This window comes from Thalassophryne amazonica, chromosome 3, assembly GCF_902500255.1.
Source record: "Thalassophryne amazonica chromosome 3, fThaAma1.1, whole genome shotgun sequence".
Lineage (NCBI taxonomy): Eukaryota > Metazoa > Chordata > Actinopteri > Batrachoidiformes > Batrachoididae > Thalassophryne > Thalassophryne amazonica.
Window position 1 is genome coordinate 108,367,603 of NC_047105.1, and position 24,419 is coordinate 108,392,021.

Below are 24,419 nucleotides of genomic sequence, written 5' to 3' on the forward strand. Positions count from 1 at the left end.
CCAGTAACATTCACATGCAAACTAGTGGAGCAATCCTGATAGTTACACACTCTTTGTTTGAGCACGTGCGATTGTCATCAAAGGGGCTCCGTCTCCTTCACTGTTCGCTGTGCGTAATGGTGCAGGGCACATGGAGACCAATACTCATTGGAGCACACAGGGGGCTGTTCAAGTGGGCCAACTAGTAACATATCACTCCTGAAAACGATCTTTGGCTTTTCACGTGAGGTAAATCTGTCCTACAATTGGATTTTGGAAAATCATGTGACGGTGAACCAATTCCGATTGGACACTCACATTGTGCATCACACATCTTCTGTGACGAGTACAAAGATGCCCGATGGCTGGCTCGAAAGTGCGCGGAGTTAACCTGATTAGTGTTTACACTGTGCCACATGCTTGTCTTCTTCTGTTTTTTTTCTGGGGACATCACAGCGCCACACACAGGCTTGGCATATGTACTACAGTGTTAAACGGAGCTTCGAATAGACAGAATAAACAGAATAGCCTTAAACATTTTTTGTAATCTAATTATTTGAGTTACTTGACTAATCGTTTCAGCCCTATTTATGATGTTTTTTTAAACCACATGCAAGGTAGCACATGATGAGACGTTTAGAAACGTCGCCTTCACATTGTTGTAGCATTTATTTTGTTCATCAAAATGTTTCATGCCACCTCCGAAGTCTGATTTCGTGAGACTCACCCAATCTCAGTGAGTTTAAAAAAAATTAACTCTCCTTTTATAGATACACAGAAAGTCTCTTTCTGAGTATAACATGAAATAAAAGCTTGAATAAGGCCTCCTTATCTGTCAGTTAGGGAGCGCTTTCCACATAATAATAATTACATGAGTTCTTCATTCTTTCTGCTCAGTGTGCAGATCAGGGGCACAGACAGAGGGAAAGTGGACGGACCCAACACACACACACACACACACACACACACACACACATACACACATTTTTTGCACATACCATGACGAAGAAGAAATAATCTTGAGTCAGTATTATTCTGTGCCTAGGACTTACGACAGTTCTGCATTAAGTGGAATTGATGAGCCATATAAAATATGTTTACGCAATTCAACTTTTCTGCATAACTAAAATGCAATATGCAGAAAAGTTATTTTTATTTGTTTAAAAAGCAATGTCAAAGCGAGGGCATAATTGGGGGCCTTCCGAGAGGGCCTTCCGAGAGAGAGAATAAACTCTGTTCTAACTTTTTAAAGGGGATTTGTGTCATTAAACTCTGCCCATTTCACAGAAACTACATGTGAAGAGGCAGGCAGCCAAAGAAATGATTCAACTATTTAAACACATTAACTATTTTGGCATACTATTTGTTCTAAGACACTTGAATGGATACACATTATTCATAGTCACTTAAACACTCCATTTGTTTAAAACAGAGTATTTCACCATCAACATATTGATAATGCAGAAAGATCACATTTAAACACACATCAGTTACAAAGAACACATCATTTAAATGAAGTGATTACAGTGGTCCCTCGTTTATCGCGGGAGTTACGTTCTAAAAATAACCCACGATAAGCGAAATCCGCGAAGTGTCAACGCTGTTTTTTGCAATTATTATAGATGTTTTAAGGCTGTAAAACCCCTCACTACACACTTTATACAGTTTTCTCAAACAGGCGGTAACATTTTCTCACTTTTCTCTCTTGTGTAAACACTCTTTTTTCTTCTGTGCAAGAAGATTATAAACAGACACACGCAGAACACAATGCGCGTGCTCTCCCTTTGCTCACTCACTGCCTCCGGAGGTACGGATGCGGGACCCGCAAACAATCCAAGTTCTCTCTCGGTGGCCACGGAGCTCTGCGGCTGCGGTCAACATATGCATCAAAACAGCGAGCGTAGTCTCTGGACCTGTTGACAGATTTGGCGCAGTTCCGCACAGGAGGGCGGTGTGAGTGGCCCACTGCTGCATTTACCGAGCCTGCAGAAAGCACATCGGCGGCAGTGAGAACAGTCGCGGTGATGCCGACCGGTGCCGCGACCAGCCCGCCTGATAAGGACGCAGAACACAGTGCGCTGTTAAAAAAAAAATAAAGCATACAAAATTGCACTAAAAAAAATCCGCGAAACTGCGAGGCCACGAAAGGTGAACCACGTTATAGCGAGGGACCACTGTATATGCAAAGCATTTTGTTTGAATAATCAACACAAACAACATTAGAATTTTATATATGCATAACATAAAATACTGGTCTCTTGCATTCCTGTTTAAACAAAAGGTCTCCTTTTTCTTCACTTAGACCTAGAGATAATAGCTGGTTGTCAAGGCTCAAAGTTTATGGCCACGTCTTATCATGGAAGAGATCTTGTTGCGGTCTGGAGAGTTTCTAGCCTTGGCGTGAGGCCATAAAAGGTGAATTCTCCTGGCCTGGGGAAGTTCAGAGGGGGGTGTCTCCAAAGCTTATCTCCAGATGGAACCAGGAATTTCCCAGTTAGGAGTGTAAACACGACAGTCTCTGTCCTCAGTTCAAAACCTCAGGTTTTTGTTGAGAAAACATTATTGTATTTATTTAATTATGGCGAATCGAGGCCTTGTGCTCCATTACTAATGTGTATTTCATAATATACTGTGAAAATCTTAAAGAAACAACACCAAGAGGAAAGGTTAGACCTGACAGGGCCAGTAAAAGTATCCACCCCTAAGAGAACACAGTCACAATATAGCTTACCACAGCCAAATGAAATGGCCAACGAAATGCATCCATCCAGTCAATCACTACTGCAAAAAGTAAACGGTGAATAAGCTGTTGATGTACAGGTTTTTTTTTTCTTTTGTTCATTAAAGCGAGATGTGATCAGATGTGAGTGACCCCTGTGGTGATGAGTGCTGGCACACAGCGCTGTAATGCAGCTCAGATCCACAGATGGTGTTTTCGCTCATCTCTTTCAGCACCTTGGACAGTGGCACAGTCCAAGGCTTTCTAAAACAGCATATTCGTCAGAGTCCAACAAACCAGATAGGTCATTTCTTCTTTGACAGCTCGGTAAAGACTGATGGAATAGCACATCACATAGCCCATGGCTCTTCATGTGAAATTTTGTTGGGGGTGGGGGGGGCATGCACAAGCACGGACAATATCATGCCAATTTTAATAAAATGTCTAATGTCATCGCAAATAAAAAAATATAAATATCAAAAGTAACTGATTGTGTCCATTGTTCGTCCTTTTCTCATTCATTAAATGTATTTCATATAATTTAATTCAGTTTCAGGTGGATGTTTAACCAACTTTCTTAACAAAAGGGGGTGGGATGATTCTTAGTCCTGAGCAATACAGTACATAGCCAGATGCATATAGTTGCAAAGCAGACACCAGTGTTGCCCAAAAAACCTTAAGGGGTCTACTAGGAGGCTGAAGTTCTGGTGAATAGATCCTCAAGAATACCATTGGTTGCCGAAGTGTAGCACAAAGGAAGTTCAGTGGACATACAAAACTCCATGGTTGCTGGTGGTTGCATGGAGGCGGCACAGAGGAAGCATAGACTGTTTGGTGAACGCATTGGTCTTTACAATGCTGAAACAATGCACAAGGCACACTGGAGCACTTAAAGTGTAGGTGACACCAAAAAATGTGCGCAGATAATCACTAAAAATGATTAAATGTTGATATTTTAAAAAATCCTGAACAATAAAAGTCGATAAGTGCACAGGTGAAGGATAAACAACAGTTGTCTGAAGCCTGTGCTCTATTTCAGCCCTCAGCCATGGCCATTTTGTTGCTATGCCATCACCACAATGGGATCTGTTTTTTAAGTCCAGTCTGAAGGCGTTTCTGAAGAAGCTGTGGGGACACAGCCTTATGCCTTTGAGCCTTATTTGATGACAATCAGGTAGACTAAACCTTGGAGGAAAACCTTCAGTTTGACAACAGTGATGATATTGGCAGAGTTCAGAACACGGAATGGTGATTATAAAAATAATAATAATAATTTAATATTGCAGATTATTTCGGCATGCGGGTGGAGGTGATAAACTGTTTTTTTTGTTTGTTTGTTTGTTTTTTACCAGCTCTTTGGCCATAATCAACTGATTAAAAATAGTTTTTATTATCTGTGACATCAGAAAAAAAGTGATAAGGAAGTATGGATTTTTTTTTTCTGTACTGCACATGAGTAGCTTAACATATTATTACTAAATATTAAAACTATTCACACAAGGAGTAAATAATATAGTCTTACCTGTACGTTTCAGTGCGATCATCTTCAGTCTGATGAAAACTTATACACCTTTACAAAACGAAATCTAAAAGTAATGTAATTCCTTATGTCCTGGCTGAAGAAAAGTCCATTTGTCACAGAGCAGTTTGGTGCCGGGGTACAGCGCCGGCTGTAATGGGTTATTTGCCGCTGATGGGTCGAGTCTTTGCTGTAAATGGATCCTCCTCTTGTGCCACCTCGCAGTCCCTCATCTGCTCATAACGTCTCAGTCTGCATCCCATGATCCACAAAACAATAAAATAATGTGAAAATACTCAGTTTTGCCTCCATGTTGAGTGGAGAAGCCGCAGACCATGTGTGCACGCTCGTCAATATAATAAAAGTGTTGCAACTGCCAATCAAAAGGATTCTGCCGGCGAGAATGAACCATTCTGACACCGAAAACACCTTGCATCACCGACCTGAACCACTCGGTGAAAACAAGGCTATCAGTAGCCTGTAAAAATCCATAAATTAATCCATAGGTTTTTGGGACTATTAAGATAATGGTTCTGGTGCTGATGTCACTTCCTCCTTCTTCTCCAGTGTCGGGACTTGCCCAGAAGTTCCTGGTTTTTAGTGGGGTGCAGTTCGAAATCCGAATATTTATCTCTTCAGTAACTGCGCACCAGGAAAGAATAAATTTCTGTTGTTTAATTTGAGCATTAAATACTTAAAAAAAAAAAAAAAAAAAAAAATTACATATTGTGTCACCTACACTTTAAAAAGAAAGGTGTTGGTGCATCCTGCCAATTTTTTTGACACACAAAGGACTCTTAAAGTATGCTGACCTGTGTAAGGAACCCTTAAATTAAAAAAAGAGAATGGACATCAAAACGTAGAAGCAAATTTAGACCAAAACTGAGGTATACCAAGGGAAAACTGAGGTAAACGACTGAAGAACTTAATCTGAACAGAAAAATGTACTAAATCTCATTTCTGAAATATCGAATGTCTTTTCTGAAACTCCATTCTCATTGTCGCAACGGTGACTTAGTGGTTAGCACTTTTGCCTCACAGTAAGAAGAAGTCTTCCTCGAGCTGGCCGCCAGTCTAAACTAGGCGATCAGGGGAGAAGGACCGTCGTCAGGGAGGTGACCAAGAATCCGATGCTCACTCTTTCAGAGCTCCAGCATTCCTCTGTGGAGAGAGGAGAACCTTCCAGAAGGACAACCATCTCTGCAGCAAGACAAAAATCAGGCCTGTATGGTATTGTGGCCAGACGGAAGCCACTCCTTAGTTAAAGGCACATGGCAGCCCGCCTGGAGTTTGCTAAAAGGCACCTGAAGGACTCTGAGACCATGAGAAACAAAATTCTCTGGTGTGATGAAACAAAGACTGAACTCTTTAGCGTGAATGCCAGGTGTCATGTTTAGAGGACACCAGACACCATCCCTACAGTGAAGCTTGGTGGTGGCAGCATCATGCTGTGGGGATGTTTTTCAGCAGCAGGAATTGGGAGACTAGTCAGGATTGAGGGAAAGATAAAGGCAGCAATGTACAGAGACATTCTGGATAAAAACCTGCTCCAGAGCACTCTTGACCTCAAACTGGGGTGACTGTTCATCTTTCAGCAGTACAATGACCCTAAGCACACAGCCAAGATATCAAAGGAGTGGCTTCAGGACAACTCTGTGAATGTCCTTAAGTGGTTCAGCCAGAGCCTAGACCTGAATCTGATTGAACATCTCTGGAGAGATCTGAAAATAGCTGTGCACCGACGCTCCCCATGACCTGATGGAGCTTGACAGGTGCTACAAAGTGGAATGGGTGAAACTGCCCAAAGATAGGTGCACCAAGCTTGTGGCATCATATTCAAGAAGACTTGAGGCTGTAATTGTTGCCAAAGGTGTTATCAGCAAAGTGTGTGAATATTTATGTACATGTGATTTCTTAGATTTCATCGGGGTGGGGTAGTGTACTCTGCCAGTGGTCTGTAATCTGTGATGGTCACCAAGTTAGGAAAATGACTTATCACAAAACGTTCTTTATTTACAACATCATACAAGTTTTATAGATCTGTGGAGGACTATGCCAGTCTCAAAGCGTGGCTATTATGACAGTTGTCATGAAGTGAGACTGATTGGTTGCTACGGCGGGGCTGTCATCTGTGTGTTGTTCTGTGTCTACTGCTTCTTCTGTTCTGGGCCACTCTTGTTTGTTAGGTTCTGTCTTGCGGTTAAAGATGCTGTTCTTAAGCTAAAAGTAGTGTGTGGGCATCGCGTACCTTTACAGCTGTCAAGGTTTTAAAAGAACTTGTCGGTGTCATGGAGGGACATTGTACAGAGGGAGGACTGTGAGAAAGACAATCTCAAAAAGTTGGATAAGGATAACAAGAATCAATGGATCCATGAATCCATCCATGGAATCACTGGCTTGAATTTAAAGTCGGCAATGAATATCTTTATGAACACATCCGAAAGATAACCGGGAAAAGCGTACTGCATCTTGTGCCGTCAGCTTGTTAAGTACAGGAAGAATTTTTGTCTCACTGGCAAATAGACATTGTGTTGTTCAAACAGGATTTCACACCAGAATATGTGACTTTTTGTTAATGTAGACTTTTTCTTTCATTGGAAAAAGATGTGGCTTTTAATGGATTTACAGGAATTCACACAAGAATGTGACTTGTTTACTATAAAGCAGGGGTGCTCAAGTTCGGTCCTCGAGAGCTACCTTCCTGATACTCTTAGTTCTCTCCCTGCTCCAACATACCTGAATCCAATGAAAGACTCGTTAGCAGGCTTTTAATGAGCCTTTCATTGGATTCAGGTGTGTTGGAGCAGGGAGACAACTAAGAGTATCAGGAAGGTAGCTCTCGAGGACCGAACTTGAGCATCCCTGCTATAAAGTATGTTATTGATATTTTACATGATTTTCAAAATATTCTACAAGCTTTAACTGTGGTTTTTGAAATGCTTTAACGGTCTTTTCAGTTTTCATGAATTCCATGGAGTTTAATTGTTCTGAGTTAATGCATAATTTAGTTTACAGTTAAAAGGAAAATCATTCCAGGTCCTACTGGAATGTTCTGTTATTCCAACATTATCATTGAGATATAATGATTGGCATGTCCGGCCGGTCGTCTGTTTTCACTTGTTAGCATGATATTTCAAAAACTAGTTGACCAATTTCATTCATATTTAGCATAAGGGCATAGTTGGGTGATCCCCCAACAGTTTATATTATTGATTTGTGGGGACTGGGGGATATATCTCATCTCCTGATAACTCTTATTTATTTGGGAAGTTTATCACAAAAGATTTGCACCCACCAATATTTAATTTGAAAAACCTTAGTATAGGAGAGAGGTGGGTATAATTTAGTGAGCTTGCTCACAGAGCTCTTGTTTTCATCGCAGCTTTGTTCTCGCATTGGCTGGGGAATATCGAGGAAGCAGCCAGACAACAGTCTAGATCTGTCACATGCTTGGAATCCCTACACACAGTAACTTTCTACCCAATTTCTCCTTTCCAAGAAGCATGGACACATTTTGTGCTGCACCTGGGCTACAGAATGAGCAACTAAACAAGCTCCTATAGCAGTGCATTGTGACAACACAGGGTTCTCCCCAGAAATGTTTAGTATAGCAGTGCTGTTGGCAGTTATCTTCTGAGGAGCGGCGCGTAGTCGTGTGCATATAAAGAAGTGGAGCTCGTTGAGGAACAAATTGATCCAGAAAAAAGCCCTGCGGTAAATTGCAATAAGATGCCCACCAACGCGACGAAGTACTTTAAAAGGGTCACGTGCAGGTTGATGTCATTGCATGGCCACAGAGTTACAGAGTTATGGACTTGTAGAAGCATAAATAAGGCTGTCAGTCTTTTCTAAAGTCCTTGAAAAGTGGGTTGCCAAGCAATTGATTCAACATCTACAAAGTGGCCAAACTACTCTGTATCCCATGCAATTTGGTTTTTGTACTTACCATTCAACTGAGACTGCCATAACAATGTTCATGGAAAAAGTGAAACGTCATTTGGATAAAAACAATTGTGTAGGAGCAGTTTTCTTAGATTTGCGTAAAGCATTTGATCTAGTGAATTAAAGTTGCAATCTTTTAATTTTTCTGAGCATGCCATAAAATGGATCATCTTATACTCTTATACATCTTATACTCAACAAAAATATAAACGCAACACTTTTGGTTTTGCTCCCATTTTGTATGAGATGAACTCAAAGATCTAAAACTTTTTCCACATACATAATATCACCATTTCCCTCAAATATTGTTCACAAACCAGTCGAAATCTGTGATAGTGAGCACTTCTTCTTTGCTGAGATAATCCATCCCACCTCACAGGTGTGGCATACCAAAATGCTGATTAGACACCATGATTAGTGCAAAGGTGTACCTTAGACTGCCCACAATAAAAGGCCACTCTGAAAGGTGCAGTTTTGTTTTATTGGGGGGGGGGATACCAGTCAGTATCTGGTGTGACCACCATTTGCCTCATGCAGTGCAACACATCTCCTTCGCATCATCCGTGAAGAGAACACCTCTCCAACGTGCCAAATGCCAGCGAATGTGAGCATTTGCCCAGTCAAGTCAGTTACGACGACGAACTGGAGTCAGGTCGAGACCCCGATGAGGACGACGAGCATGCAGATGAGCTTCCCTGAGACGGTTTCTGACAGTTTGTGCAGAAATTCTTTGGTTATGCAAACCGATTGTTTCAGCAGCTGTCCGAGTGGCTGGTCTCAGACGATCTTGGAGGTGAACATGTTGGATGTGGAGGTCCTGGGCTGGTGTGGTTACACGTGGTCTGCGGTTGTGAGGCTGGTTGGATGTACTGCCAAATTCTCTGAAACGACTTTGGAGACGGCTTATGGTTGAGACATGAACAGTCAATACACGAGCAACAGCTCTGGTTGACATTCCTGCTGTCAGCATGCCAACTGCACGCTCCCTCAAATCTTGCGACATCTGTGGCATTGTGCTGTGTGATAAAACTGCACCTTTCAGAGTGGCCTTTTATTGTGGGCAGTCTAAGGCACACCTGTGCACTAATCATGGTGTCTAATCAGCATCTTGGTATGGCACACCTGTGAGGTGGGATGGATTATCTCAGCAAAGGAGAAGTGCTCACTATCACAGATTTAGACTGGTTTGTGAACAATATTTGAGAGAAATGGTGATATTGTGTATGTGGAAAAAGTTTTAGATCTTTGAGTTCATCTCATACAAAATGGGAGCAAAGCCAAAAGTGTTGCATTTATATTTTTGTTGAGTATATTTATCAAATAGAAAACAAGCCACTGTGGTTAATGGTATTAAATCCCCCTACTTAGATTGTGCACTAGGAGTCCCCCAAGGATTTATCTTGGGGCCCATTTTATTTTAATTTTCATTAATGACCTACCAAGTGTTTGTGAGGATGTGGACATACAACTTTACGCTGATGATGCGGTAATCTACACAAGTGCAAGATCACCTGAGGTAGCAGCTCAAACTCTTACATCAGCCCTAAAGTATATTTTAAATTGGCTTAACGGATCATGTCTGAAATTAAACATACAGAAAACTGTATGTATTTTTCAAAAAAGGCTTCCAGTATTGAGCGCTCCAATGTGTACATTGTGTACATTCTTTTCTCATGTAGGTTACTGCATAACCAGCTGGTCTCTCACAGGTGTGATAATTTTAAAACCGATTGCAAGGCTTTATAAAAGAACACTGAAAATTTTAGATAAAAGACCATTTTCATATCACTGCAAGATTTTAACAAAGTATAACTTATTTAGTTTTGAAAGTTTTATAAAATTTAAAAATGCTTGTCTAATATATACAATTTTACATGGGTTGACTCCTCCACTTCTTGCAAATTATATTAAATATAGAGCGATTGGTCCAAGGCTCACCAGGGCCGTGAGTAGAGGGGACTATGAAGTGTCTGTGCGAAAAACAGCTTTTGCACAAAATGTACTGTCCTACAAAGGCAGTCTCCAATGGAACACTTTGCCAACTACAGTGAGAGAGGCTCCAAGCATTAAAGCCTTCAAAAGTCACTTAAAGGAGTGGCTCAAATCACATAAAAAATGTGAGCATTATGAACTAAATTGTAGAAACTAAGAACTGTAGGGAATGTGCAATGCACTACAGCACTTTATAAGTTATTGTTCTTAAAGTTATGGATTTAAAAATATATAAATGTATGAAATTAGACTTGCAATTGTAATTAACTTACTCCAATTGAACTGTACATGTATTTTTTTTTTTTTTTTTTTTTTACTGTGTCCTCCTTTGACTGAGTTTGTGTAAGATAGCCTTCATGCTCAGATCATGTCAGTGTACTTTTGTTTCCTGTCTTTTGTCTAGTCTGTGTCTTGTTGTAGTAGTTAGTGACCCCTATGTAATGTAGTCTGTTGTTGTATTGTAAGCTCCTGTGATGTGTGTTTTTACTGTAAATTGTTTAATTCTTATAGTCTGTCAGGGACTACAGATGGAAATTAGCCCATGGCTATAATCTGACATATTTACACTATATGTGTTCATTAATATGTGTTGTCCCTTTTAAATAAATACATGAATGAAATGAAATGAAAAGGCTTTAGGATTTTAAGGTACCACTCTGCACTGTACTTAGAAAAAAGAGTGACTTGACCAAATGTAAACTTTTTAATGCACATAATATCCGTCACTTTCTCAAGACGAAGTTTTGGCCTGCTCTTTAAATGATGCAGGCCCCGATTTCAAGATCAGGCTTTTAATCAATGTACGTAATACGTAAGCCAAATTGGTGCTGGGACTTCCCCGTAGCTCATTCGGCGCCTCCTGACTGTAAGTAATCCATTACATACATATAACAGATTTGTCCATTTTATACTTATAGTGGATTTCGATTATAACAGACAGATTTTGCTGGTCCACCTGAATCCATTATATGTGAGTTTTACTGTGTATCAAAATACATGTAAGATCAAAGCCAGTGAAAAGCACAACCAAACACAGCAGATTACAGAATATGTACAATAGTCAATTAGCAAAGGTGACGTGTGGGCAGGCTCGAGGATAGAAGACGTCTGTCCTGAGAAGAACCGGAACCACACGATTTCCTCCGCCGCCGAACCCGGAGAATACTGGAGCCGCCAAATCCCGAACACCCCAGGTGGCCACTGTCTCCGCATGTCGGATCTGGTACTGCTGGCGAGGAGCAGAGACAATCAGATGTGGGTGTGTGAACACCCAGTAACAACAACGGTGGGAATTCCACCTCCACCTCTAACACACACTCGTGCAGTGTCTGAGTAACCACTTATCTGGATATGCAGGCTGAGAAGGTTACCTCCTAAGGTAGACGATATCTCGGCAACGAGGTGGAGATGATGTCCGGTCTTTATGGAGTGTGATGATGAAGTGTAGATGGGTGACAGCTGTCAAGAGATAATGAGTGACAGCTGTCACCCCCGGCTGTGTCCGTGGCGGCAGTGCCCTCTCGTGCCTGAAGCCCGCACTTCAGGCAGGGCGCCCTCTGGTGGTGGGCCAGCAGTACCTCCTCTTCTGGCGGCCCACACAACAGGACCCCCCCCTCAACAGGCGCCTCCTGGCGCCCGACCAGGCTTGTCCGGGTGACGGCGGTAGAAATCGGCCAGGAGGGCCGGGTCCAGGATGAAGCTCCTCTTCACCCAGGAGCGTTCTTCGGGTCCATACCCCTCCCAGTCCACCAAATACTGGAACCCCCGACCCATCCGACGGACGTCCAGGAGCCGGCGCACTGTCCAAGCCGGCTCCCCGTCGATGATCCGGGCAGGAGGTGGCGCCGGTCCGGGAGCACAGAGAGGTGAGGTGCGGTGGGGTTTGATTTTTGACACGTGAAAACTGGGTGGATCCGCAGTGAAGCTGGGAGTCAGAGCTTCACTGCGGCAGGACTGAGGATTTTGAGGATTTCATACGGTCCAATGTACCTGTCCTTGAGCTTTGGAGAGTCCACCTGGAGGGGGATGTCCTTCGTGGAAAGCCACACCTCCTGGCCGGGCTGGTAAGCAGGGGCCGGGGACCGCCGGCGGTCTGCATGGGTCTTCGCCCTTGTCCGGGCCTTTAACAAGGCAGAACGGGCGGAGCGTCACACCCGACGGCACTTCCGCAGGTGGGCCTGGACCGAGGGCACACCGACCTCTCCCTCCACCACGGGAAACAACGGGGGCTGGTACCCCAAACACACCTCAAATGGGGAGAGGCCGGTGGCAGAGGACACCTGGCTGTTATGTGCGTACTCGATCCAGGCCAGATGTTCACTCCAGGCCGTCGGGTGGGCGGACGTCACACAGCGCAGGGTTTGCTCCAATTCCTGATTGGCCCGTTCTGCCTGTCCATTGGTCTGCGGGTGATACCCGGATGAGAGGCTCACAGTGGCCCCCAGTTCCCGGCAGAAGCTCCTCCAGACATGTGAGGAAAACTGGGGACCACGATCAGAGACGATGTCGGTAGGTATCCCATGCAGACGGATGACGTGGTGGACCAGGAGGTTTGCAGTCTCCTGGGCCGTGGGGAGCTTTGGGAGGGCCACGAAGTGGGCCACCTTGGAGAACCGGTCCACTATCGTGAAGATGGTTGTCATGCCCTGGGACGGCGGGAGGCCCGTGACAAAATCCAGACCGATGTGGGACCAGGGGCGATGAGGCACAGGAAGTGGCTGAAGAAGTCCCTGTGCCTTCTGGTGGTCTGCCTTGCCCCTGGCACAGGTGGTGCAGGCCTGGATATATTCCCGGACGTCGGCCTCCAGGGACGCCCACCAGAAGTGCTGCTGGACCACTGCCACGGTCCTTCGCACCCCCGGATGACAGGAGAGCTTAGAACCGTGACAGAAATCCAAGACAGCAGCTCTTGCCTCTGGTGGGACGTAGAGTCTGTTCTTCGGCCCTGTTCCGGGGTCCGGGCTCCGTGCCAGGGCCTCCCGGACGGTCTTCTCCACGTCTCAGGTGAGGGTGACCACAATAGTGGACTCCGGAATGATGGGCTCCGGTGGATCCGACAGCTCAGTCTTGACTTCATCTTCATGCACCCGGGACAAGGCATCCGATCTCTGGTTCTTGGTCCCGGGGCGGTAGGTGATCCGGAAGTCAAAACGCCCGAAGAACAGTGACCAGCAGGCTTGCCTGGGGTTCAGCCGCCTGGCGGTCCTGATATACTCCAGGTTCCGATGGTCAGTGAAAACCGTGAACGGCACAGACGCTCCCTCCAACAGGTGTCTCCACTCCTCAAGAGCCTCTTTCACCGCAAGGAGTTCTCGATTGCCGACGTCATAGTTCTGTTCAGCTGGGGTCAACCTGCGGGAAAAATAGGCACACGGGTGAAGGACCTTATCGGTCTCTCCGCTCTGGGATAGCACGGCTCCTATCCCTGAGTCAGAGGCGTCCACTTCGACCACAAACTGGTGGCCGAGGTTGGGCTGCACCAGCACTGGTGCAGTCAAGAACCGTCGTTTCAACTCCTTGAATGCGGCTTCGCACCGATCCGACCAGGTGAAGGGGACTTTAGGAGAGGTCAGGGCTGTCAGGGGGCTAACTACCTGGCTATAGCCCTTCATGAACCTCCTGTAGAAATTTGCAAAGCCAAGGAACTGTTGCAGCCTCCTCCGGCTTGTAGGTTGGGGCCAATCTCTCACCGCCGCAACCTTGGCCGGATCAGGGGCGACGGAGTTAGAGGAGATGATAAACCCCAGGAAGGACAAAGAAACGCGGTGAAACTCACACTTCTCGCCCTTCACAAACAGCCGGTTCTCCAACAACCGCTGCAGGACCTGACGTACATGCTGGACATGAGTCTCAGGGTCCGGGGAAAAGATGAGAATATCGTCCAGATATACGAAGACGAATCGGTGCAGGAAGTCCCGCAAGACATCGTTTACCAAAGCTTGGAACGTTGCGGGGGCGTTAGTGAGGCAGAACGGCATCACCAGGTACTCAAAGTGACCTAACGGGGTGTTAAATGCCGTCTTCCATTCGTCTCCCTTCCGGACCCGAACCAGGTGATACGCATTCCGAAGATCCAATTTTGTAAAGATTTTGGCTCCATGCAGGGGGGTGAACACGGAATCCAACAAGGGCAACGGGTATCGATTGCGAACCGTAATCTCATTCAGCCCCCTGTAATCGATGCATGGACGGAGTCCGCCATCTTTCTTGCCCACAAAAAAGAAACCTGCACCCATGGGGGAGGTGGAATTTCGGATCAACCCGGCAGCTAATGAGTCCCGGATGTAGGTCTCCATTGATTCGCGTTCAGCTCGTGAGAGTTTGTACAGCCTGCTGGACGGGAACTCCACGCCTGGTATCAAATCAATGGCACAATCGTACGGACGGTGCGGAGGAAGGGTGAGTGCCAGATCCTTGCTGAAGATGTCAGCAAGATTGTGGTACTCAACCGGCACCGCTGTCAGATTGGGAGGGACTTTGACCTCCTCCTTAGCCTGTAAACCGGGAGGAACCGAGGATCCTAAACACACCCGATGGCAGGTTTCGCTCCACTGAACCACCACCCCAGACGGCCAATCAATCCGGGGATTGTGTTTCAACATCCAAGGGAAGCCCAAAATCACGCGGGAGGTAGAAGGAGTCACAAAAAACTCGATCTCCTCCCGATGATTCCCAGACACTACCAGAGTTACTGGTTGTGTCTTGTGCGTGATTAAAGGGAGAAGGGTGCCATGTAGTGCCCGCACCTGCAATGGTGAAGGAAGCGCCACCAGAGGGAGCCCTGCTTCCCTAGCCCATCTGCTATCCAGCAGATTCCCTTCTGACCCCGTGTCCACCAGTGCTGGGGCTTGAAGGGTTAAATCCCCACTCAGGATTGTAACTGGGAGTCGTGTGGCAATACGTGTGTGTCCCACGTGCATGTTATGACCCCCCTTTAGCCCAGTCTCTAAAGGCGAGTGTTGTCGTTTTGGCCGTTTGGGGCAGTTTCTCTGTATATGCTCCTTTGAGCTGCAGAAAAAGCACTCCCCGTGGACCAGCCTCCTCATTCTGTCATTTGATCTTATATTGGCCCTGCGCGTTTCCCTAGCAACACCAGCAGGGGGTGCTGTTGCCCCACGGAGCGCTGCGGCTGTGGAGCGTGGGGAGGGCGGAACCTTTTCAGACCCGGAAGGGAGAGGGACGGCGAGTGCCCAGCCACGTCCTTCGTCTCGCTCCCGACGGCATTCCTCTAACCGATTGTCTAACCGTATAACGAGATCAATAAGTCCATCCAAATCCCGCGGTTCGTCCTTGGCCACCAGGTGCTCCTTTAGGACCGACGACAGTCTGTTTATGAAGCCGGCGCGGAGCGCAGCGTTATTCCAGCCGCACCTCGCAGCCGCAATGCGGAAGTCGACTGCATAAGCGGCTGCGCGCCGGCGTCCCTGTCTCATTGACAGCAGCACAGTTGAAGCGGTCTCTCCCCTGTTAGGGTGGTCGAACACGGTTTTGAACTCCCTCACAAACCCAGTGTACGTATGAAGGAGCCGTGAATTCCTGTTGTGAAAGTGTCGTGACACGGACCCACAACAGGGGGTGTAAATGAACGGACAATGAAAGAGTCAAATATGAACACTTTACTGTTGTGAAAAACACAACCAAACACAGCAGATTACAGAATATGTACAATAGTCAATTAGCAAAGGTGATGTGTGGGCAGGCTCGAGGATAGAAGACGTCTGTCCTGAGAAGAACCGGAACCACACGATTTCCTCCGCCGCCGAACCCGGAGAATACTGGAGCCGCCAAATCCCGAACACCCCAGGTGGCCACTGTCTCTGCGTGTCGGATCTGGTACTGCTGGCGAGGAGCAGAGACAATCAGATGTGGGTGTGTGAACACCCAGTAACAACAACGGTGGGAATTCCACCTCCACCTCTAACACACACTCGTGCAGTGTCTGAGTAACCACTTATCTGGATATGCAGGCTGAGAAGGTTACCTCCTAAGGTAGACGATATCTCGGCAATGAGGTGGAGATGACGTCCGGTCTTTATGGAGTGGGATGATGAAGTGTAGATGGGTGACAGCTGTCAAGAGATAATGAGTGACAGCTGTCACCCCCGGCTGTGTCCGTGGTGGCAGCGCCCTCTCGTGCCTGAAGCCCGCACTTCAGGCAGGGCGCCCTCTGGTGGTGGGCCAGCAGTACCTCCTCTTCTGGCGGCCCACACAACAGCCTTAGGGGTGTGGCTGGTTTCAGTGACAGCTTGTGTTTTCGTCTTCCCCCTCTTTTTTTATTCCTAGTGTGTTGACAGTGGGCCAGAGTCCAGCTCAAGGTGCAGCTACCATGAAGGCCTGTCTTTTTTTGTTGTTTTGTTTTGATTTATAATTTTATTAAAAATATCTGTAATAATATGGCTTGTTTAGGTTTAATTGTCCGAACAGATCATCTAAGACATGTTTGTGCTGGTATGGTGAAGTTGTTGTGTGATGCATATTTGGATGCTGTCAGTGTTAACATTTGAAGCAGCTGTTTGTAGCTTCAATGTCCTTAGTAGAGCCCGACCGATATATCGGACGGCCGATATTATCGGCCGATATAAGCCCTTTTCAGAGTACTCGCTATCGGCCAAAATTTTGCCAATGGAACACCGATAATTTCTCATAAACAGAACAGTTACTGAAATAATGTTTGTGTCGGCAATGTAAAATGTCTTTGCACCATTTGTCCAGTAGATGGAGCTCTGACTCCATTCAACTGAGAGCTGCTTACACCCCTGCTTAAATGTGTTCATCACCGCCCCTGCAGTTTGCCGTCACACTGCACTGATCGGCTGACAAAAGCATACAAGTAAGTTTTAATATTGTTGTTTGTAATAACTTTGCGATTACATTCACCCCACATTTCTCCCGTTTCAATTCAACTCAATTTGATTAACTCAGTTTATGTAGTAATGTGTCAAATATGCTTCATTGCGTTGGTCACACCTTTTATTAAGCCCACATTGTGTAGACCTTTTTTCTAGCATGAAAAACTTTCATTTATTGCTAAGAGGTTGAAACATTCAGATTCACTGTTCATCTGGAAGGGTTCTGGGAATTACTGCCATTCGCCATTAACCCTCTGGGGCCGACGTCGTCGTATACGACGGCTGGGACCAAGCTTTACTAAATTGTAAATAACTTTTTAATGATATGAGATAGAAACTTACTTTTTTTTGCTGAAAAGTTGACTCCGCGAACTTTCGATCCACCATCAGACATCTTGACACTCTGTGCCTCTACTGGTGGTTGGCTCTCACTGCAGTATTGTATCACTTCCTGTTGCGGATCACAGCGTTGTTTTGCTGTATCTGTTAGCTGTTTAATCTGCGCAGTTAGATTGATCTAGTTAACTAGATAACGATTTGTTTCACAGTGTAATCTTCACGTGCCTTAACTAAAGCACTCCCTCTGCTGAATCACCTCTAAATTATTTACACATTATTCACTTTGTGTGTTTTTAGGAATCCGCTAGCTTAGCGCAGCTACTAGCTTTTAGCCGGTTTAGCATGGTGGCTTTTCCTTGTCTCTCCCACACTTCTCTGCTCTGGGTGTGAAATGTTTAGTTATTCCTCGGCCTCCTTTAGTAGTAATGGTACTTGTAATAAGTGTAGCTTATTCGTAGCTTTGGAGGCCAGGCTGGGCGAATTGGAGACTCGGCTCCGCACCTTGGAAAATCCTACAGCTAGCCAGGCCCCTGTAGTCGGTGCGGACCAAGGTAGCTTAGCCGCCGTTAGTTCCCCTCCAGCAAATCCCGAGCAGCCGGGAAAGCAGGCCGGCTGGGTGACTGTGAGGAGGAAGCGTAGTCCTAAACAGAAGCCCCGTGTACACCGCCAACCCGTTCACATCTCTAACCGTTTTTCCCCACTCGGCGACACACCCGCCGAGGAACAAACTCTGGTTATTGGCAACTCTGTTTTGAGAAATGTGAAGTTAGCGACACCAGCAACCATAGTCAGTTGTCTTCCGGGGGCCAGAGCAGGCGACATTGAAGGAAATTTGAAACTGCTGGCTAAGGCTAAGCGTAAATTTGGTAAGATTGTAATTCACGTCGGCAGTAATGACACCCGGTTACGCCAATTGGAGGTCACTAAAATTAATATTGAATCGGTGTGTAACTTTGCAAAAACAATGTCGGACTCTGTAGTTTTCTCTGGGCCCCTCCCCAATCGGACTGGGAGTGACATGTTTAGCCGCATGTTCTCCCTGAATTGCTGGCTTTCTGAGTGGTGTCCAAAAAATGAGGTGGGCTTCATAGATAATTGGCAAAGCTTCTGGGGAAAACCTGGTCTTGTTAGGAGAGACAGCGTCCATCCCACTTTGGATGGAGCAGCTCTCATTTCTAGAAATCTGGCCAATTTTCTTAAATCCTCCAAACCGTGACTATCCAGGGTTGGGACCAGGAAGCAGAGTTGTAGTCTTACACACCTCTCTGCAGCTTCTGTCCCCCTGCCATCTCCCCAATACCCCATCCCCGTAGAGACGGTGCCTGCTCCCAGACCACCAATAACCAGCAAAAATCTATTTAAGCATAAAAATTCAAAAAGAAAAAATAATATAGCACCTTCAACTGCACCACAGACTAAAACAGTTAAATGTGGTCTATTAAACATTAGATCTGTCTCTTCTAAGTCCCTGTTAGTAAATTATATAATAATTGATCAACATATTGATTTATTCTGCCTTACAGAAACCTGGTTACAGCAGGATGAATATGTTAGTTTAAATGAGTCAACCCCCCCCGGAGTCACACTAACTGCCAGAACGCTCGTAGCACGGGCCGAGGTGGAGGATTAGCAGCAATCTTCCACTCCAGCTTATTAATTAATCAAAAACTCAGACGGAGCTTTAATTCATTTGAAATCTTGACTCTTAGTCTTGTCCATTCAAATTGGAAGTCCCAAAAACCAGTTTTATTTGTTGTTATCTATCGTCCACCTGGTCGTTACTGTGAGTTTCTCTGTGAATTTTCGGACCTTTTGTCTGACTTAGTGCTTAGCTCAGATAAGATAATTATAGTGGGTGATTTTAACATCCACACAGATGCTGAGAATGACAGCCTCAACACTGCATTTAATCTATTGTTAGACTCGATTGGCTTTGCTCAAAATGTAAATGAGTCCACCCACCACTTTAATCATACCTTAGATCTTGTTCTGACTTATGGTATGGAAATTGAAGACTTAACAGTATTCCCTGAAAACCCCCTTCTGTCTGATCATTTCTTAATAACATTTACATTTACTCTGATGGACTACCCAGCAGTGGGGAATAAGTTTCATTACAGTAGAAGTCTTTCAGAAAGTGCTATAACTAGGTTTAAGGATATAATTCCTTCTTTATGTTCTCCAATGCCATATACCAACACAGGGCAGAGTAGCTACCTAAACTCTGTGAGTGAGATAGATTATCTCGTCAGTAGTTTTATATCCTCATTGAGGACAACTTTGGATGCTGTAGCTCCTCTGAAAAAGAGAGCCTTAAATCAGAAGTGCCTGACTCCGTGGTATAACTCACAAACTCGCAGCTTAAAGGAGATAACCCGTAAGTTGGAGAGGAAATGGCGTCTCACTAATTTAGAAGATCTTCACTTAGCCTGGAAAAAGAGTTTGTTGCTCTATAAAAAAGCCCTCCGTAAAGCTAGGACATCTTACTACTCATCACTAATTGAAGAAAATAAGAACAACCCCAGGTTTCTTTTCAGCACTGTAGCCAGGCTAAGAGTCAGAGCTCTATTGAGCCGAGTATTCCTTTAACTTTAACTAGTAATGACTTCATGACTTTCTTTGCTAATAAAATTTGAACTATTAGAGAAAAAATTACTCATAACCATTCCAAAGACATATCGTTCTCTTTGGCTGCTTTCAGTGATGCCGGTATTTGGTTAGACTCTTTCTCTCCGATTGTTCTGTCTGAGTTATTTTCATTAGTTACTTCCTCCAAACCATCAAGATGTTTATTAGACCCCATTCCTACCAGGCTGCTCAAGGAAGCCCTACCATTAATTAATGCTTCGATCTTAAATATGATCAATCTGTCTTTATTAGTTGGCTATGTACCACAGGCTTTTAAGGTGGCAGTAATTAAACCATTACTTAAAAAGCCATCGCTTGACCCAGCTATCTTAGCTAATTATAGGCCAATCTCCAACCTTCCTTTTCTCTCAAAAATTCTTGAAAGGGTAGTTGTAAAACAGCTAACTGATCATCTGCAGAGGAATCGTCTATTTGAAGAGTTTCAGTCAGGGTTTAGAATTCATCATAGTACAGAAACAGCATTAGTGAAGGTTACAAATGATCTTCTTATGGCCTCAGACAGTGGACTCATCTCTGTGCTTGTTCTGTTAGACCTCAGTGCTGCTTTTGATGCTGTTGACCATAAAATTTTATTACAGAGATTAGAGCATGCCATAGGTATTAAAGGCACTGCGCTGCGGTTGTTTGAATCATATTTATCTAATAGATTACAATTTGTTAATGTAAATGGGGACTCTTCTTCACAGACTAAAGTTAATTATGGAGTCCCACATGGTTCTGTGCTAGGACCAATTTTATTCACTTTATACATGCTTCCCTTAGGCTGTATTATTAGACAGCATTGCTTAAATTTTCATTGTTACGCAGATGATACCCAGCTTTATCTATCCATGAAGCCAGAGGACACACACCAATTAGCTAAACTGCAGGACTGTCTTACAGACATAAAGGCATGGATGACCTCTAATTTCCTGCTTTTAAACTCAGATAAAACTGAAGTTATTGTACTTGGCCCCACAAATCTTAGAAACATGGTGTCTAACCAGATCCTTACTCTGGATGGCATTACCCTGACCTCTAGTAATACTGTGAGAAATCTTGGAGTCATTTTTGATCAGGATATGTCATTCAATGCGCATATTAAACAAATATGTAGGATTGCTTTTTTGCATTTGCGCAATATCTCTAAAATTAGAAAGGTCTTGTCTCACGGAGCTAATAAGCTAACCTCCGATCTTGTCTGTAAGATTTAATGGTTTTAATTGTCATTCCAAAACATGTGGTGCATGGGGGGCAATGAAATCAAGTACTGAGGTTCTATTTAGGACAGCATGAAAAAAAATATCATGCCAACACTTCCACTCATCCCTGCTTAAAAAAGAAAACACACACACACACACACACACACTGATATATAGGCCTTTAAGCAGTGCATATAAACCTGATAACAGCAGAAACATTAAATTGCGCAGTTTAGATGCAATCATTTTTAAAGTGTAAACTGCACAGTGCACACATCTTCAGGGACTGTCTTCTTCAGATTTTGCACTCTGAATACTGTAGGTGTCGTGAGGCAGAGTTTATGAGCCGAATCGCCACCCTGCTCAGAGTGCCATTCTCATTGGACCGACATCTCTGTTATTTTAGCATTGGGGTCTAGCTTGCCCACAGGTTGTGCTCGCCGGACGTCTTTCGCAAAACTGCTCAGCATTGTGTTCAGACAACACACAGAATGTGTCTCTTTCCAGATAGATCTCTTTCAGTGCAGCTTCTTGTTCTGACTTTAACATGAAGTTAACACCCGAGTCTTTCATCGCCAACTGTAAATGGTAATCAAAACATTCCAATTGTATCTTTCTGAACTCTTCCGCATCAAACTCCATTGTGTCAATGTTTACAATGTACTTGAGCTATAACAGGTGAATTTGCTCATAATCTTTAAGTTTCTTAAATATTCATTACGGCCACTCTTAAAAGTTCAGTTCTCTTTATAATTTTATTATTGGTAAATTTTAGAATTGATTTAGATGAGATATACTCATTATCTCACAGGAATATATCACAATTATCTGGAAACTACTTTTTGTGCAGGAATTCATCAAGCACATTGGCCGCGGGTGCGTACTAATACAGAATATCCAGAAACTGAAAAGTTGTTCGGCCATAATGAGAGCGTCCACTTTTAGTTTGTCATAAGCTAAGCTGGTGGCGCGCATGAGAGTGTTCGCTTCAGGGAAGAAACTGTTCTTCAGTCTGGTGGTCCTAGCTCTAACACTACACTCGCCTGCTGAGGGTGGAGCAAACAGTCCATGTGAAGGCTGGGAGAGGTCCTTCATGATGCTGGCAGCCCTGCTTCTGCATCTGGTGATGTACAGTACTCGTATATGTTGCTGATTGCAGGGAGACTGTGCCCAGTGATCTCCTGTGTCAAAGGTGTTCACATTTGTAGCAGCTGTCGGTAACTTGAGGATGTTAGGCCGACTTAATACACAATTACTGAGCAAATAAGCGGGTCCTAATTCATAATGCACACACCAAACCAAAACCATTATGAAAACAACCACTCAGCCCCCAATACATGATTTGGTAAACAGTAGAACTGTGGCTGGCCTGTTAGCTGAGCTTGTTGGTGTTTGTCCTGCTAGGTCATATGGTCTCACCCATTCTTGATCTCTTTATGCATATACAAGTATGTGCTGCAGAGACCCACACAGAGACAGAGGGACATGCATTACTTTAGGTGCTTTTGTCTAGATGTTGCATATCAGAGTTTTCAGAAGAATCTCAGTTTTCTGAATTTGAGATGAATGCAAACATTTGATCAATTACTAAGAGCAGTCAGAGATTTCTGATGTCTGCCAATCCGGATCACCTCCAGAATTCAGTGGCGTCTTCCATGCTCTACTATCTATCTGTGGTGCAAATTTGGTGAGAGTCCGTGAAGTAGTTTTTATGTAATCCTTCAAAGCCTACATAAAGTGAAATCTTGATCCAGAATCTGGATCCTGATCTGGATCACCTCTACAGTTTAATGGAGTCTTCCATGGCCAAATGTGTATCTGTGGTGAAAACTTCGTCAAAATCTGTGCAGTGGTTTTGGCGTAATCCTTCTAGTAGTAATCCTTCAATCCCTATATAAAGGGAAACTTGATCCAGAATCTGGATCACCTTCAAATTTCATGGAGTCTTCCATGGTCTAATATCTATCTGTGGTGAAAATTTCATCAAAATCTATGCAGTAGTTTTGACGTAATCCTGCTAACGGACAGATGAATAAATAAATGCTGATGATTTTATTACATCCTTGACAGACGTAAATAATAAAAATAGGATGAAAAGTTGACTCAGATGTAGGGGACTCTTAAGGGTTAATGAGTGTGATTCATTCATTAATTTTCAGTACCCCTTTACTCCAGTTTAGGGTCACGGGCTGCTGGAGCCTATTGTGAGTGTGACACAGTCCCTTGTTGAGTACGCAGGAACAGTTTGTCACTCATGCAGAGAGTGTCGTACTGCATCATCATCTTTTGGCCTTAGATGATGATTCAGTGTTTTTTTTCCACATGCGATGCTTTGAAATATAACTCCCACGACCTCCCAAATTAGTTAAAAAAAAAAACAGCAACTTATAGGTTGGAAAACACGGTACAGTCTGTTCACTTCAGTAACAGAGATCATGTTGTCAGAATAAAACAAATGGCAAACATAATCCTACATTCATTAACTTGTTCAGAGCATCAATACACTGTAATTAGTACTGCTCCAATTAGTGAGTGTAATGCCTTTCTTCTTTTCTTCTTCGTGAACAGTGTGACTTTTTCAGACAAGACCAGAAAATGGATGAGCTGCAAGATGTCCAGCTGACTGAGATCAAACCACTGCTGACCAATAAGGTGAGTTGTATAGGCAGAATGTTAAGTGACAAGCTGCTACAGCAGCAGACGCACTGTGAAGACGTGTAGGAGGGGACACCTGACCTGGACACAGTGGACACTCTGAGAGTGAATGGCCGCGTGGCACTCTCAACCAGACACATATTAATATACAGGGCATTCACACTGCAGTCCCATCCATCAAAGTGAATTATTCATGCCTGCTTCACTGAAGACAGAGCAGAAAAGTCAAGAGCTACATACTCAAGTTGGAAGGAAAGACATAATTATAGATACAATGTTAAAAGAGGAGAACAGGAGAAAGGCAGCGAGAAAGCAGTGTAACAGACCCAGAGATATTGAGAAGACAGTGAAGCACAATTGAAGTGTAATCAAAGGACACACACATACACGGGCTGCTTGAGAAATCTCAGTAAATGAGCAAAGACATAAAGGGTGTGTGGAGAAAACAACAGATTAAAGCCCTTCTTGTGACCTCATTGTCATCTTTACTGCTCCATCTCAGAAGCTGATTCTTTGTTTATGGCCCTGCCACACCTTTAAAGGACATGTCGCACTGAAACCATAGCAGTTTAGATTTAGGCTGTTAGTGACCATCC

General features: G+C 44.3%; 1 protein-coding gene across 2 annotated transcripts in view; it reads left to right on the plus strand.

Annotated features, from left to right (window-relative positions):
• ndrg3a (ndrg family member 3a) overlaps nt 1-24,419 on the plus strand; it is a 144,810-nt gene that overhangs the window by 24,612 nt on the left and 95,779 nt on the right. For both annotated transcript variants that reach the window (XM_034167259.1, XM_034167260.1), the window contains exon 2: nt 23,737-23,820. In XM_034167259.1, coding sequence (XP_034023150.1) covers nt 23,737-23,820 — 84 coding nt within the window. The remainder of the gene's footprint in view (nt 1-23,736; nt 23,821-24,419) is intronic.